This window comes from Odontesthes bonariensis, chromosome 10, assembly GCF_027942865.1.
Source record: "Odontesthes bonariensis isolate fOdoBon6 chromosome 10, fOdoBon6.hap1, whole genome shotgun sequence".
Classification (NCBI taxonomy): Eukaryota; Metazoa; Chordata; class Actinopteri; order Atheriniformes; family Atherinopsidae; genus Odontesthes; species Odontesthes bonariensis.
The window spans coordinates 20,768,266-20,781,521 of record NC_134515.1 but is presented as its reverse complement, the minus strand read 5'-3'; the positions used below and the strand labels follow the sequence as shown (position 1 = coordinate 20,781,521).

Here is a 13,256-nt window from a genome sequence, read left to right as displayed (position 1 = left end):
TTTCAATCGTAAAAAAAGGGTGGAAGATCATAAATCAAATGGCCATATTTTGAAAACGATCCAACGTATGACTTTGACTATGGTATCATTTTAAAGCTTATTTCCATTCCTTTCTTTTGATACCAAAATCTCAATTTTGACATTTGGGTCACTGTGACTCATTTTGCTGGATCAGGTCACATATATTGTTGCATTTTTCAGCAGGCCCTTGGACGGATCCTTGTAGTAATGATTTTATAATACACACTTGGGGTTGGGGAGGTCAGTGGTGATGCAGATGGTCTCTCGTATTTCTCATAAACTAGGCCGCTGTGAGAGATTAACCCCTCATACCAGCACAATCCCCACGTCAGTGACACCTGTCATCTTATCCCGCTGAATCATCTGTCTCTCCCCACCGCTGACGGCCCAAACACTTTAACGCACACTATTCTGGTCCAGAGAGCTCCATCCCTCTTTTTCACATTCTCTAGTTTCCCTTCATCCCCTTAAACCATGGCTACCCGGACTTACACCCTCGTTCCTCACATTTCCCAGCATGCTTAATAGCTTTTAAGTTGAGTGTAAAGCTGGCCATACGCTTATGATTGCACAGGCAGAAGGACTTGCATATATGCACACACATGCATGCATGTGCCCACACACATGCTCATAAAAAGGAACACATCATTTTTTACACTTCAACAGGTTGTTAAGCAGCATGCCAGAAAATGTGTTTTCATCAGACCACCATGAATTTTGCAGGAGACAAAGTTGCAACTATGTCGGTTTCTCTTGCTTTCTTTCCCCACCTCTTTCATAAGGCTGTGTCAGTTTTCCGTGCTTTCCATTTTGGTGTGTGGTTAGAATTTAGTTGTTGAAGCTATGGCACGTACTCCCAAAAAAACTCCCAGAGCCACACTGTGCTTTTCTTGACCTTAGCACTGCTAAGCAATTACTTTAACAAAACACAGAGGGATCCATTGATGATACTTCTTGGTAATCAAAGGGGATCTTTTAATCTTCACATTCCTGCCGTTCAATTGTTGGTTGTGGTTTTGAGAAACGTTCAAGCACCTGCTGAAATTACCAGGACATTAATCATTGTGACTTTACAATTTAGCGCTACACGTCAGAATTCTTTGGCACACTTGTTGCATATGATTTATAAAAACACATTAATTTCAGGTTTTCATAGTAACACCCACCGCCTACACACACAAAACACATCAGGAGTCAGGGATATGCTTTGAGAAGTAATGGTTCTTGGTTGTATTACCTCTTTGAGGTTATATTCAGTGAGTTCCTCATGTATCTTAAGATTGTTATAAGGCAATCTGATTGCTGTAAACAGTGCCACAATAAATGAATGTTGATACTTGCTGATACTCTTGTCATCACAAAGTCTGCATGAGTGTTTGGGGAAACAAAGAAGTACTAATTTAGGTTGATGAAATCATATCACTTCAAGGTGATTGCATGTTGAGTCTGTGAATGTGTAACATTCTGAAAAAGTCGTATTTTTTAAAGTGACGGCTGTTCAGAAGCCTGTGCCAATGCATCTAAGTGTCTAAATGCATGTGAGATACTTACAGTGTCTCCAGACTGTGTAAACCTTCAAAACATCTTGAGCCCATGCTCTGGATGTGGTTGTTATGGAGATGCCTGGAAAAAGTCCACAAATAATTTTAATTATTTAGAAGTTGCTATCCTGACTGTGCCATCACAGTTAGCAGGACCAATTATTTCTCTGGTCAGATGAGAAATGCTGACTCAAAGAGAGTTTTAAGCAAACAAATCAGTATTTCACTTACAGTACGACGAGAGCGGTGAGGTTGGTAAATGCATAATCAGGGATGTGTGTGATCTGATTGAGGGCCAGGGTCATGGCCTGCAGGGAGGGTAGAGAGTCCAGGGCCATCACTGGGATGTCTGTGAGAGAGTTGTCATCCAACCACAGGTGCCTCAGAGAACGAACCCCCCTAAAGGCCTCAGCCGGAACCTCAGACAACAGGTTAGCATCAAGGCGCCTGAGGGACGACAGGAGCTGTGCTTAACAAGATAATCACCAACTTAACGTGCACTATTTTTCCTTATATGCACGAGTATCTGCTTTTGTGTGCATTAGTGGTGATGTGTCATGGCACTGAAACGCTTTGGCTTACGGGAAGATTATTATAAGAATTACATGCCTTTTATTCTCCCTCTTTCATCTTTACTGCAGCCTCTTAGATGTTCCACATTATGATTTATTCACATGCTAAATAAGCCATGTCAAGCTTCACCAGCACAGACATGTATGAAATGCAAGATGAGAAAAAAACACAAACATGTAGGAACGATTATGGTGAGCCTGTTTTATTCATCCTGAATTTATTTATGTTGTGTAAAGCTTTCTTTGCTCCGTGTCTGGAAAAAGGGAAAGATGCATTCTCAGCTGTTCCTCCCCACTTCATTCTTTCCATCGGGGTCTTGCTGTTACCATCAGTCCCTGACGGTTTTTACGTCTCAGACACAAACACAACTTCTTTCATCTAACGAAGTTATGACAGTGGACGCACACATTTGCTCTCACAGATGCACTTTCATGTCTTCAGCCATACAAAGCCGAACAAACCTTTGTCCTCTTTCCTCCTAAATACCTTAAACCCACAGGCCAAGAGTGCAGATACACACCTCACGTAAGTACACACATGCATACACACTGTCGATGGTGATGAATGATCCCCTCAAGGCAGGGTTGACAAGCTGAGACCACTTCTTCCTGCTATTCTTCTTTCCTTGGCCCTTCACACTCATTCATTAATCTCCTTTTCCTCCCTTCGGCCCCTCACACACACACTTTGTTTTCTTACGTCTTCATTGATGCACTCCCAGCTGCTGTGAACTCCTTTGCATTACAGTCCTTAACTCTTGTTTGTCTTTCAAACATCTTCTCTTATCAATCTTCTACTGGGGTTCTTTGATTTCTGTACTCCTCACTCTCCTCGCCCCTCCAAGTCTACACCAAACAGAGAGCATCATCAAAGTGAAATCTGAACTTGAACTCTGAACTCTGCACTTTTTGTATGGGAATTTTCCAGCGGGAGAGCAACGGTATACACTGGCACATGCTCGACATAGGCACGCGCAGAGACACCCTCCATCATAGTCGTAAATGTTGAATATGTGTATACCCAGTCACAAAAGCTTTGAGAAATTTAATTCATTGTGTCTGCTTCCTGAGCACACATTTTTTACAGTGCTCAACATTGTCCTTGTGCAAACTGTGAGCTCCCTCTGAGAACATTGTTTGTCCCTGACCCAAATCACAGGATGAAAGCTACGGAAGGCCCCTTCAACTTTCTGGGTTGTTCTCTGGGCAAAATTATAATTGCTCCTTTGGGCAGACCTGCCAGGTCTCCACAAGGTCCAGACAGAATGGGGAATGTTCCATTGAAGCCAATAAAGCAGACTATTTCCTGCCCATCGCGTCAAAGTCTGACATACGATTATATGAGAAAGAAGGAGAGACAGAAAGACAAAGATCTCTTAAATGATCCAGGAGATCCGGGGAGCTGCCTTTGCCGGTTCAATTCTCCAGATGGTTGAAGTTTAATACAACGGGGGAACTGTGAGGCACATGTTTCACTGCCAAATCTCTAAAAACAGGCTTATGCTGACTTAAAACTGCTTGTGAAACTCAACAGTGGTGATTACGCTACTTAACCTGTGGGTTGGGGCCCAAAACATGTCTGTCTGCTTACGGTGGCACCAAACTAAAAAATAGCACTCGCACTTTGTTATAACTAATGTGTTTCGAATGGTGAGAGGAATTTCTCAAATTAGTTTGTGCAGACAAATAGTATTGTTGTCTGTGAATAAGTCACGGTTTACTTCGGATGAAAGCCTCCTTTATACATTTATACTGATATAAAATCCATGAGCCAACTCATTTTCTGTCTGCCAGTCTTTTTACCTGGTGTGCTCTATGCCAATGAGAGGCGCCGACAAGCTTCACTCTCCAAAGTCTTTCCAGTAATCTTTCTCTGCCGAGCTTATCATTACTATAATGATAAGGTGCATCTCTATACACTGGCTCTGTTTGTGTGTTCTGTGTGTGTGTACGCGCGTTTTTCATTACACGAGGTGATCTCTGTCTGAAGAAAAAAAATGAGAGGAGACCTCACACACACACACACACACAGGCTGAAGACAAGCATGACAGCAAAATAATTCAAAGTGTTAAATCAGAACTAGACTCATTCACACAAGCACAGCCTCAACTGCAGTTTCTGCCTGTACTTTCAGTGTGTTGATACAGACGCGTGAGTGTCTTTGTCACCTTAGCGACTGAATTGAGGGGACACCGACAGGCAAACATTTTAGGTGGTACATCTCAAGCAATTTGTGCATCCGTCTGTGCGATGAAGGAAATAGCGCTGTAGAAAATTTATATGGCATACTCAATTTGTAATGCAGAGAAGTGGAGTACATGTGCGGTAAAAAGTTGGGAGACATGAGCAGAAGTGAGGAAATGTAGATGAGGTGGTCCACGTGCTCTCGTCCAAACATGCACAATGACACACATTCACTGACCCCACAGATTAGATAATTAAGCCACCGAATGCTCTCATTAGCCAGGGGGATAGCAGTGTGGGTGGTGGAAGAAGAACGGAGGAGTAGGAGCGGAGGAAGAAGAGGGGGGAATTGATGGAAAATGGGGTTGTTTCACAGCTCATTGGAGATGCTCTCCCTGGCCTGCAGTGTCTGCTGTTTCCCTCATGGCTTCCAGATGCTACCATGAACTGCACTGATACAATCAGGGCTGTGACTCCAACCGTCGGGCTGCAGAGCACTGAATGTACGACTGTTGCAGCCAGCACTGGGGTATGGTCTGTAATTTGTCAGTGGTACTCTATACCTGCATTGCGGTCAGAGCTGAGATGTGTGGGTGGCCGGGGGGGGATGTTTCATTCCCTGCTGGATGAGGTAGAGTAACATGATTAGTGTGTGTATGTGTGTAAGAGTAAGACTCACAAGGACAGGAGGTTGGGTAGGTCCCATGGAGCATCATCAGGAAGTCTCTCCAGCTGGTTGTTTTGTAACATCCTAGAAGGCAGACAGATGATTCAGCGACAGGCATCAGGTCTATCGTTAATTTAGTGTGTGTTAGTGCACATCAAGCAGAACAAATAATTCCATAGTGAGGGAAATCTGACACAAGAAGGAAGGACCCAAAGGAAAGCTTGAAGAGAAGCAGAGAATGAAGGGTAGAGGAAAAAAGAACCTCCTTGGGTGGGCTGCTGATGTCATTCTCAGAAGAATGGACCAAAAATTGTGGGGGCAAACAATAGCCTCCTCTCTTTCCTCACCCTCCATTTCTTCCTCTTTCTCTCACCATTCATTTTGAACTTCAAATGTTGAGAATGCATGTGAATGCCAATGCCCAGCAATGCTGTCATTTTCTTATTGTGACATCATGATGCCACAAAAGCCTGTCACTGTGAGTCTGTGAGTGTGAGACCTTATTTCAAAACAATAGATAAATATACCTGAGCTTATAATAATGCTCATATCATGTAAGATTCCTGAGGACTTTTTCTTTGGAACCACAAAAGAACCTTGATGTGTAGTGACAAAATGCTATAAGTCATGAAGAGCTGCATAACTCAGTGTGAATAGCCCTTTTTTTTATTTATAGCCGTCTGTTTCAGCAGAGATCTACTGGTTATTCTGCACATGGTCAGCAGTATATTTGTATTTGGCATGGCCTAACTTACACCTATATATTACGAAAAAGAGAGCCCAATTTTCAGCAACTATGAGGCCACAGAGACCCTCGATTGGTGTTATAGTGTAAAGCATAAACATATTCAGATGTGTATTAATTTAGGCTACAAGTCCTTTCGCAGTAATTGTGTAATGCTCCTGAATTCATGGCTGGTTCGTTCGTTTTGTCTTGGTGAGTTTCACAATACAAGGTCTCCGAGAATCAGATCGTGCCCCTGGTTATTCTCCAGATTTTCTCAATTACAAAGTACAGTTTGCTAGCTAAGTTTATGTTCTGTGGCATTGATTCTCAAACATTTTTCAGCCAGGGTCCAAAAGAAATTGAGCTGGTTGCCAAAGCTCATGAAAACCTCCTTAAAACCCTTGTCTTGCACCACAAGAAATATGGCCACAACTCATTAAATGCCGCAAGTCAGAAGGTGCTGTGTATTTTATTGCTGCTTCGCTCTTTTTTTCATGATTTAATACTTCACGGCAGCTCTAACAGTTGGTGGCCATGGATCATAAGGCTATGAACACAGTATGATAAGTGGGGTGTTAGGAGAAAAGCTTTGAATAGAGTTCTAAAGTATCTATTTTTATACATGCTGCAGTCTTGTGAGGTGGCGACTGGGAGGTCTCTGCATTACACCTGTGAAGGCGCATACGTGTGTGTATATGCTTGCAACTGATACTCGTTTGGGACTTGAAGGAGCTGCAAGCAGAGCAGGTCTCCGCCAACCCATAAACTTTAACTGCAGTTAATGATGCGTAGCCTGTGTGTTTTAGAAAAGGCTGCAGAACAACTCCTAAAAGACTGGAGCAGGACATGATGGCTCAGCGTTGCATAAAGACGAACCAAATTTAGCGCAGGTAAGAGGAAGGAGGAAGTTACTTACAGAACTTTGAGGTTGTGGAGACCTTGAAGAGCGAGGCCCGAAATATACCTCAGCTGATTTCCTGAGATACGCCTAGAAGAAAAAACACGAATTTCAGAAAAGAAAAATGTAAAAGTAAAATTGAAATATAATCAGACTGACAGAAAATGTACAAATTTCAGAAGAGCAGTTTTGCCGTTTACTTTATTCAACGTTTTTGGATTAGAATGCAATATGACTTCATCCTGGAGTTACTGCTTTGGGGTTACTGTTGGGGCAGTATGCAAATAACAATATTCAATTCCCTCAGTGTGGTTACTATTGGCTCAACGCACATTCTGAAACCTTAACCAATCCCTTGCAGCTCTGATGAGTGAGTAAAGACTGAGACTGGGTCAACAAGTGCAGTACATAAGTACGTGTGTGCGTGTATAGTGTGATGTATGCAATGTATGTCCACACAAACACATGTGCAGTGTGAATGCGTGGCCAAATTCCATGTCCTTGAGGTAAAACTGGGCTTATTCTCAGAGGCCTTGAGGACAGCACGGGAGAGAAACCACACACATTCACCCCAGCAATCCAATCAGATTGTTTATCAAACACAGCACCTAATGGTCATTTGTGAGTGTGTATAAGATGTCCAAATAAATACCACTCGGTCCAACAGAGTAACTCTCAAGGTCACAAGCTGGAAGCACAGTTTAAACACAAATTTGGTCGTCATGGCCCAAGACCACCCACTTTTATCAAACAGACACACACATACGTTAAAGGTTAGTCATTGGCACCCTCCTCCACCTCACACCATTACTCTGCAGGTAACACTTAAGCTTTATGCTAAGCAGTCGGCCTCTGACGAAGTTGTGCCATCAGTGCCAGGATAAAAAAAAATGCCTATACTGAGCAGAGACTGCCTTTCCAAGTCGCTATCATCAAGTCAATAATGCACGGGGGCTCCAAGAAAACTTCTCTCTGACATCATATACTCATGTCAACACGTCTCGGTCATATTACTGTGCAGTGGCAAACCACACAACCCCACCCACGCCTGCCAAATTTCACACTCAACTCAATCTACAACTCTTCCAAAGCTCATGTATATCAACACAAAGATGCACATCAACATACTAGAATACAAAGTGGACTAGACTGCTTGTGGTACCCTTTAGTCATTCCTCTAAAACCGCAATCAAAAAAACATTGACTGCCCCTCATGATGTCTCGGTATATATTTCACAAAAATGAGACACAGCTGAGCTGTGACCTAGCAAATTCCAAAATTTATTCTTGAGTCAAGATGAAGGAGTTCAGTTTTGCCCTTAGGATTTCATTCATAAAGTAAGACGACTGCTTTAATACCATGTCAGTTTATGCTTTCACATTAGCTGGTCACAAGGGACAATTTAAAAAGCTATATTTCCAGAGGGAGCTGTTTCAATAGGCTTTGCTGAAGTCTGGACAACAGTAAAATACATCAAAGGCGATCTCTGCAAAGAGTCGACCCCTAAGTGCCTTTTTTTGGTTGCTGCTCAAACACAATGATTAGTTACAGATGCAATGGATAAAAATGAGATATAGGTAGCACCAAAAAACAAAAAAGTGTTTCGTATCAGGTGATGAGGAACACCAGTACTTTTAGGTTTAAAGCACAAATGTGATGTGCATGTTCTACTGCCAACACAGCCTTTCTCTAATAGCTGCACCATTGGTACCAAAACAACTTTCTTCTTCTTCTGCCTCCTCTTTACAGACTTCATTTGTCAAACGGACAGCTGTGTCAAAAGTGAAGATGGATATTGAAAAAGGAAAGATATTTTCAGACATTCTCGATAAACATCAGCAGTGTTGCCCCTGACCGACTCTTTCCATGATATCAGTGTGTGTGTTTATGTGTGTACGTGCGTGTAAATGATTGAGTGTTCCACACTTAGCCTCCTAGTCGTTCCACATCAATCTCATACTAATGAAAGGCGCCTTGCTCTTGTCAAACCGGGGCTCCAAGAGGTTTTTCTTTTAACTTGATTTGGGGATTGTCAGAATTGTTGTTGGCCCTGCTTACATAAAGAAAAGTCCACCTCAAAACGATTCACTTCTATTTAAATGACTCATAGGTATAAAAAAACAAAAAACAAAGACCTTTGTTGTTCAAATGTATGGGAGAGAAATGGGAGTGGTAGCGCTTGTTCTAAAGGTGAGACCACCCTGCTATCGGTGCTAATCAGTAAGGCCTTTACTGAAGCATACCAACTGCTGATTATCCTATGTATCACCATGTTCTATTGCCTCAGAATAATAAACAAACTGACAGATTAAAGAGTTAGAGAACAAAGATGGAGGCCAACATCATATTTTGGGATACAATCTGGTTTAGCGATAGAGGCACAACAGGGCCTGGGTGGTTGATAGGAGTCGATGATGAAAGGAAACGAAGAGGATAAACAGGTCTTATCTGAGAGAGGACGATTTGCGCGTGGGTGTTTTCTGTTAGTACTTTTGCATGTGTGACCTTTGATATCTGTGGTCCATCAAAAGAAGTGATTGGTTAAGTGTTTGACCCTTTGGTCCAGCCTCAGGGTCGGCCACTTAACCTGACATTAACCCCTGAAATTGCAGGAGTAAAATATAGACAGGAGGAGTGTCTGTTGGTGTGAATGACTGATTTCTTTTTTTTTTTTTTGGAAGACACAGGGCGAGAAAGACATGAAGACAAATGACAATGTTGGCAATTTTAAAAGGGGAACTTTTAATTGACCCAGCTGTGGGGTGCACCTGGAGCATCAAGACATCAAGACATACGTCATGCTCCTGGCATATCTGCAGACAGTCTTATCGCTGTGAAGAAGATAAGCGGCGCAGCAATGGCCTCCTTTCACCACTTCTTCCCTCTAACATTTGGACTACATGCAGTATCCATTATTGTTGGAGTGCTTTGACAGGAGCTTAATGGAAATGTGAGAGTTTTTTTATTTATTTTTTTGGGGCGGGGTGGGGTTGCTTAAATTTTTACGACCATTTTCTGCACAAATTCACTTAAGATAACACTGTTGCAATATTGTATGTGAGGGAATTTTAACCCGGCAATTGTGAAATTGTTTCTATCCGGCTACTTTGAGTGGTCTCGTTTCAGCTTTCTAATTGCCGGTACTAAGTGATTGATGTCTACAGATAATGATGAGTATGAAAGACTGAACCCAAACGGCTGATTATGTGGAGAATCAAAAGCAAACAGCTTTGAGTGAAATGTGATCTCTCAAGGTGCGATCAGCGTTCACTTTGATAAAGATGATAGGCTGGAAGCACTGTCGCCTTCTAAAGATGTTTACAGGAAAAGCTTCTTTGGGGGCAGTTTCATCAAAATCATCCTTCCGAGTTGCAATTTGACCAGATACAGAGAGGGCATCTTTGATAATAGCGGAACATCTGAAAAGAGGAGATGTCTTTGAAATGTCAGGTAGATAAGTAACCATGCTCAGAGTCTGTACCTGAGTGTGGGCACCGCTGCCCTCTCATTAAACAACAGACATGCTGTCTACCTCTCAGTTGCCTCTTCTCATACTACGCGTCACTGACAGTTGCGTGCAGTTCTGAGTTTGAATTATTGGGCAATTCACAGATCAAAGTATTAAATGAAGGCTTAATGAGAGGAATCTGAGATCAATAGAATAGGATTAAAAATAAGGAGTTTGAAGCGGAGAAAAGGCTGGAGGGAGGGATGATTACACTTACACCTTATTATCAATGTTAATACCGCAGTGAATCAAAGGTAGGTTCATCTTAGTGAGATTTGCTACCTGCTTTGTGAGTTAACTTAATAACCACGCCGGAGGTTCAAAGGGATTAGCTGCCTGCACTTTGATACTATAAAGGTAAGAACTGAGCAAGGAGATAAGAGGTAGCATGGTGAAGTTCGTGTTTAAGAGCTTGCTCTTAAGATTTTATTCCCTCTCCTCCCTGTTGCGTAAAAAAAGGATGAAAGTTCTTGCCAGATTTGTTTTGTTGGGTGAGAGGAAAGACCAAAAAGGGAGAAAGAGGAAAAAGCTTTCAAAGGCAGAAACTATAGCTTGCAATAGCCTCTGGTGAAATGTATATTGGGGGCTGTAGAAATGAATTTGAAGGGAGGGAGACAGAGCAAGAGAGGGCAGTGAAGTCGAGCCCAACATCAAACAATTTATCACTCTACCAGTCACAACACGCCTGGCCCTTGCCTCTCCTTGTGCTACCAACCAGTGCGGCAGTCCCACATCAAAAGCTGTCTGTCTCAAAGCAACCGTGTTTGTGCTGAGAGCCTTGGTTTGTTTTTCTAAGTGCTATAACTTGTTTTAATTATAATCTGTTTCCCTTATGCTCTACCTCCCTAAACCATCTAGACAGAGGTGAATGTCAAAAATGTACTTTTCCCTCCCTTGGAACATCATCTCAGCACTTCTTCAGAAATGGTCAGCAGGCAACAAAATGTGGCTTTAGGGAAACATCCTCCTTGGAAGGAGTACAAAGCAGCAGAATGTCTCCATACAGTGTCAGAACTTGATAGCGATACAGACGAAGCAAGATCAGTGGGGCTGTAAAACGTTTTGAGGACCGTCTCTTGACAAAAGCAGCAGGTGTTGCATCTAAGGCTCCATAGCCTGTTTCCCCACTGCAGGCAAAAGTCAACCTCACTGTTCAGCATCACCCTGTAGGTGGTTCTCATTATTACACCAACCGCAAAACCAAACCTTTACTGTTTTGTTTTTTTTTAAAGCAAAAGTTAGGATCTGGAATTCAAGGAAATAAAATAGATCAAAGTCTTGAATTCAATATTCAAATCATAAGTTGTCAAAAGATTTCAGCTTTGTTGTGCCGTTCATGCACAGGGAGATCGTGACTAAAAGTGAACTGAGCGGTGATCCAGCTAACCTTTTACTTTCATCATCATTAGCTCATGCCTCACAGGCTGCAGCTGGAAGAATTAGAAAAGAAAACAGTGGACTGTTCAAACACCCAGTGCAGACACACACGGTGCAGGATTTAGAGGAAAAATAATCATGTGAAGACTGACATACACACATTTTCACCCCCAGGGCAAATTTGCAGGCAGCTTTTGTCAAACGGAGCGAAATTCTGCTGAATTGTCAGATCAAATATCAGCAAGGCTTGCAAAGACAGTGTTCAGAAAGCTTTGTAAATTTGTTACGCAGAGCACTGTTTCATCCTGTGAGAATAAAACCAGGACTTTATTCTTTTTGATACACTGGCCAAATTTGAACTGCATAGCATACAGCTGAGGCAAGGTTTTTGTTTTTCAAAACATATTCTTATTTCCTAATTTTACCTCAAACTAAATTTGGATTTGTAACCAGCAAAGAGAAACATACAGCATTGAGAAAATATGTAATGGGCACCTATATGAAAACAGTTACAATAAATCATCTCCAAAGATATCCATCCTTTAACAGATCAATACTCGCTGCTCAAGTGGACTTTTCTGGTTGTGGTTGTGCCAACATGACACATATTATTAGAAGTATAGAGTTCAGTAACTTCAGTAAAATTTGGGCCAGTAGTTTCCGTTGATAGATAGTTGTGGTGGCTACAATTTTGCTATAGAAATACCAGCATTAATAGTTTAATAGTTGTTGTTATAGCAGATTTACTACAAGTACCAGAAGAAGAAGTAATGTCAGTGGTAGTACTTGTGGAATTGCTTGAGATAGAAGTTTTTATTTCAGCCACTAACACAATCATAGCACTTGTGTTACCCAAACATACCGTCTTACATACTCTGTCTTGACAATCCAATGTGCATGTTAACATTACACGGAAGACAAAAAAGTTATCGTGCTGGTGCATAATGCGGTTGGTTGTTCACATCATTCCTGCTAGTGTATGCCCAACTAGACCAAATTGTTATTCTAATAAAGCTGCTCTCAATCACATCATTTTCTGTTTTCACTTGTGAGACGGATAAACTTTGTCAGAAACTGTGACTTAAAATCGGCATCTTAAGACTATGTGTCTTTAAGGGCTGGTTTCATGAAAATGATTTCAAGAAAACCACAGTTTAATTGTGACGAAATTATAATTAAAAGTAACTTAACAACAACCTCTGCCTTGAATCCAGCTATACTTACACACTCCATCAAACATACTTTTGCCAATGATTAGCAATCCATACAGTGGTCCGATTAGATGGCCAGGTCAAACTCTAACCATAGCTCAACTCAACTGTTGAGCTATGGTTAGAGTCGGTTACAGCAGGCAACAGTACCTCCAATGAAATCACAAACATCAACCTGACGAGTGGTTGAAGCATGTGTTGACGTCTTGTGAGCGCATAAGGAGGGTCAACGCTCGTGGGACCGCTCTTGTGCACAGTCGTGGTTCTATTATAATATGTGTCCATCTTGGCAAAGGCTTGTGTCTGAGTGCATTGCTCCTGCGGAGTTGTCCAGCTGAAACAAAGTTACGGGGGAAAAGCAGGGGCTTGGATACTAAACACAAAACCTACTCTGCAAATACTTTAAGGAGCATATATTCACTCTGAGTGACTATCAGGTTCCCTTTTGTTCCCTCTTTCGTGTAGCCATCTCAGGATCTACTTGCATATTACTGCAGGCACTTTCTTGGTGGGGGAGATCAGACGCAGGCCAGAGCCATCAACCCCAT

The 13,256-nt window shown here is 42.0% G+C and overlaps 1 protein-coding gene across 1 annotated transcript in view; it reads right to left on the bottom strand.

Moving 5' to 3' along the window:
• Positions 1 to 13,256, bottom strand: part of lgr6 (leucine-rich repeat containing G protein-coupled receptor 6) — a 41,168-nt gene that overhangs the window by 11,248 nt on the left and 16,664 nt on the right. The window contains exons 3-6 of the mRNA XM_075476835.1: positions 6,630 to 6,701; positions 4,999 to 5,070; positions 1,794 to 2,009; positions 1,573 to 1,644 (exon numbers count right to left, since the gene is read on the bottom strand). Coding sequence (XP_075332950.1) covers positions 1,573 to 1,644; positions 1,794 to 2,009; positions 4,999 to 5,070; positions 6,630 to 6,701 — 432 coding nt within the window. The remainder of the gene's footprint in view (positions 1 to 1,572; positions 1,645 to 1,793; positions 2,010 to 4,998; positions 5,071 to 6,629; positions 6,702 to 13,256) is intronic.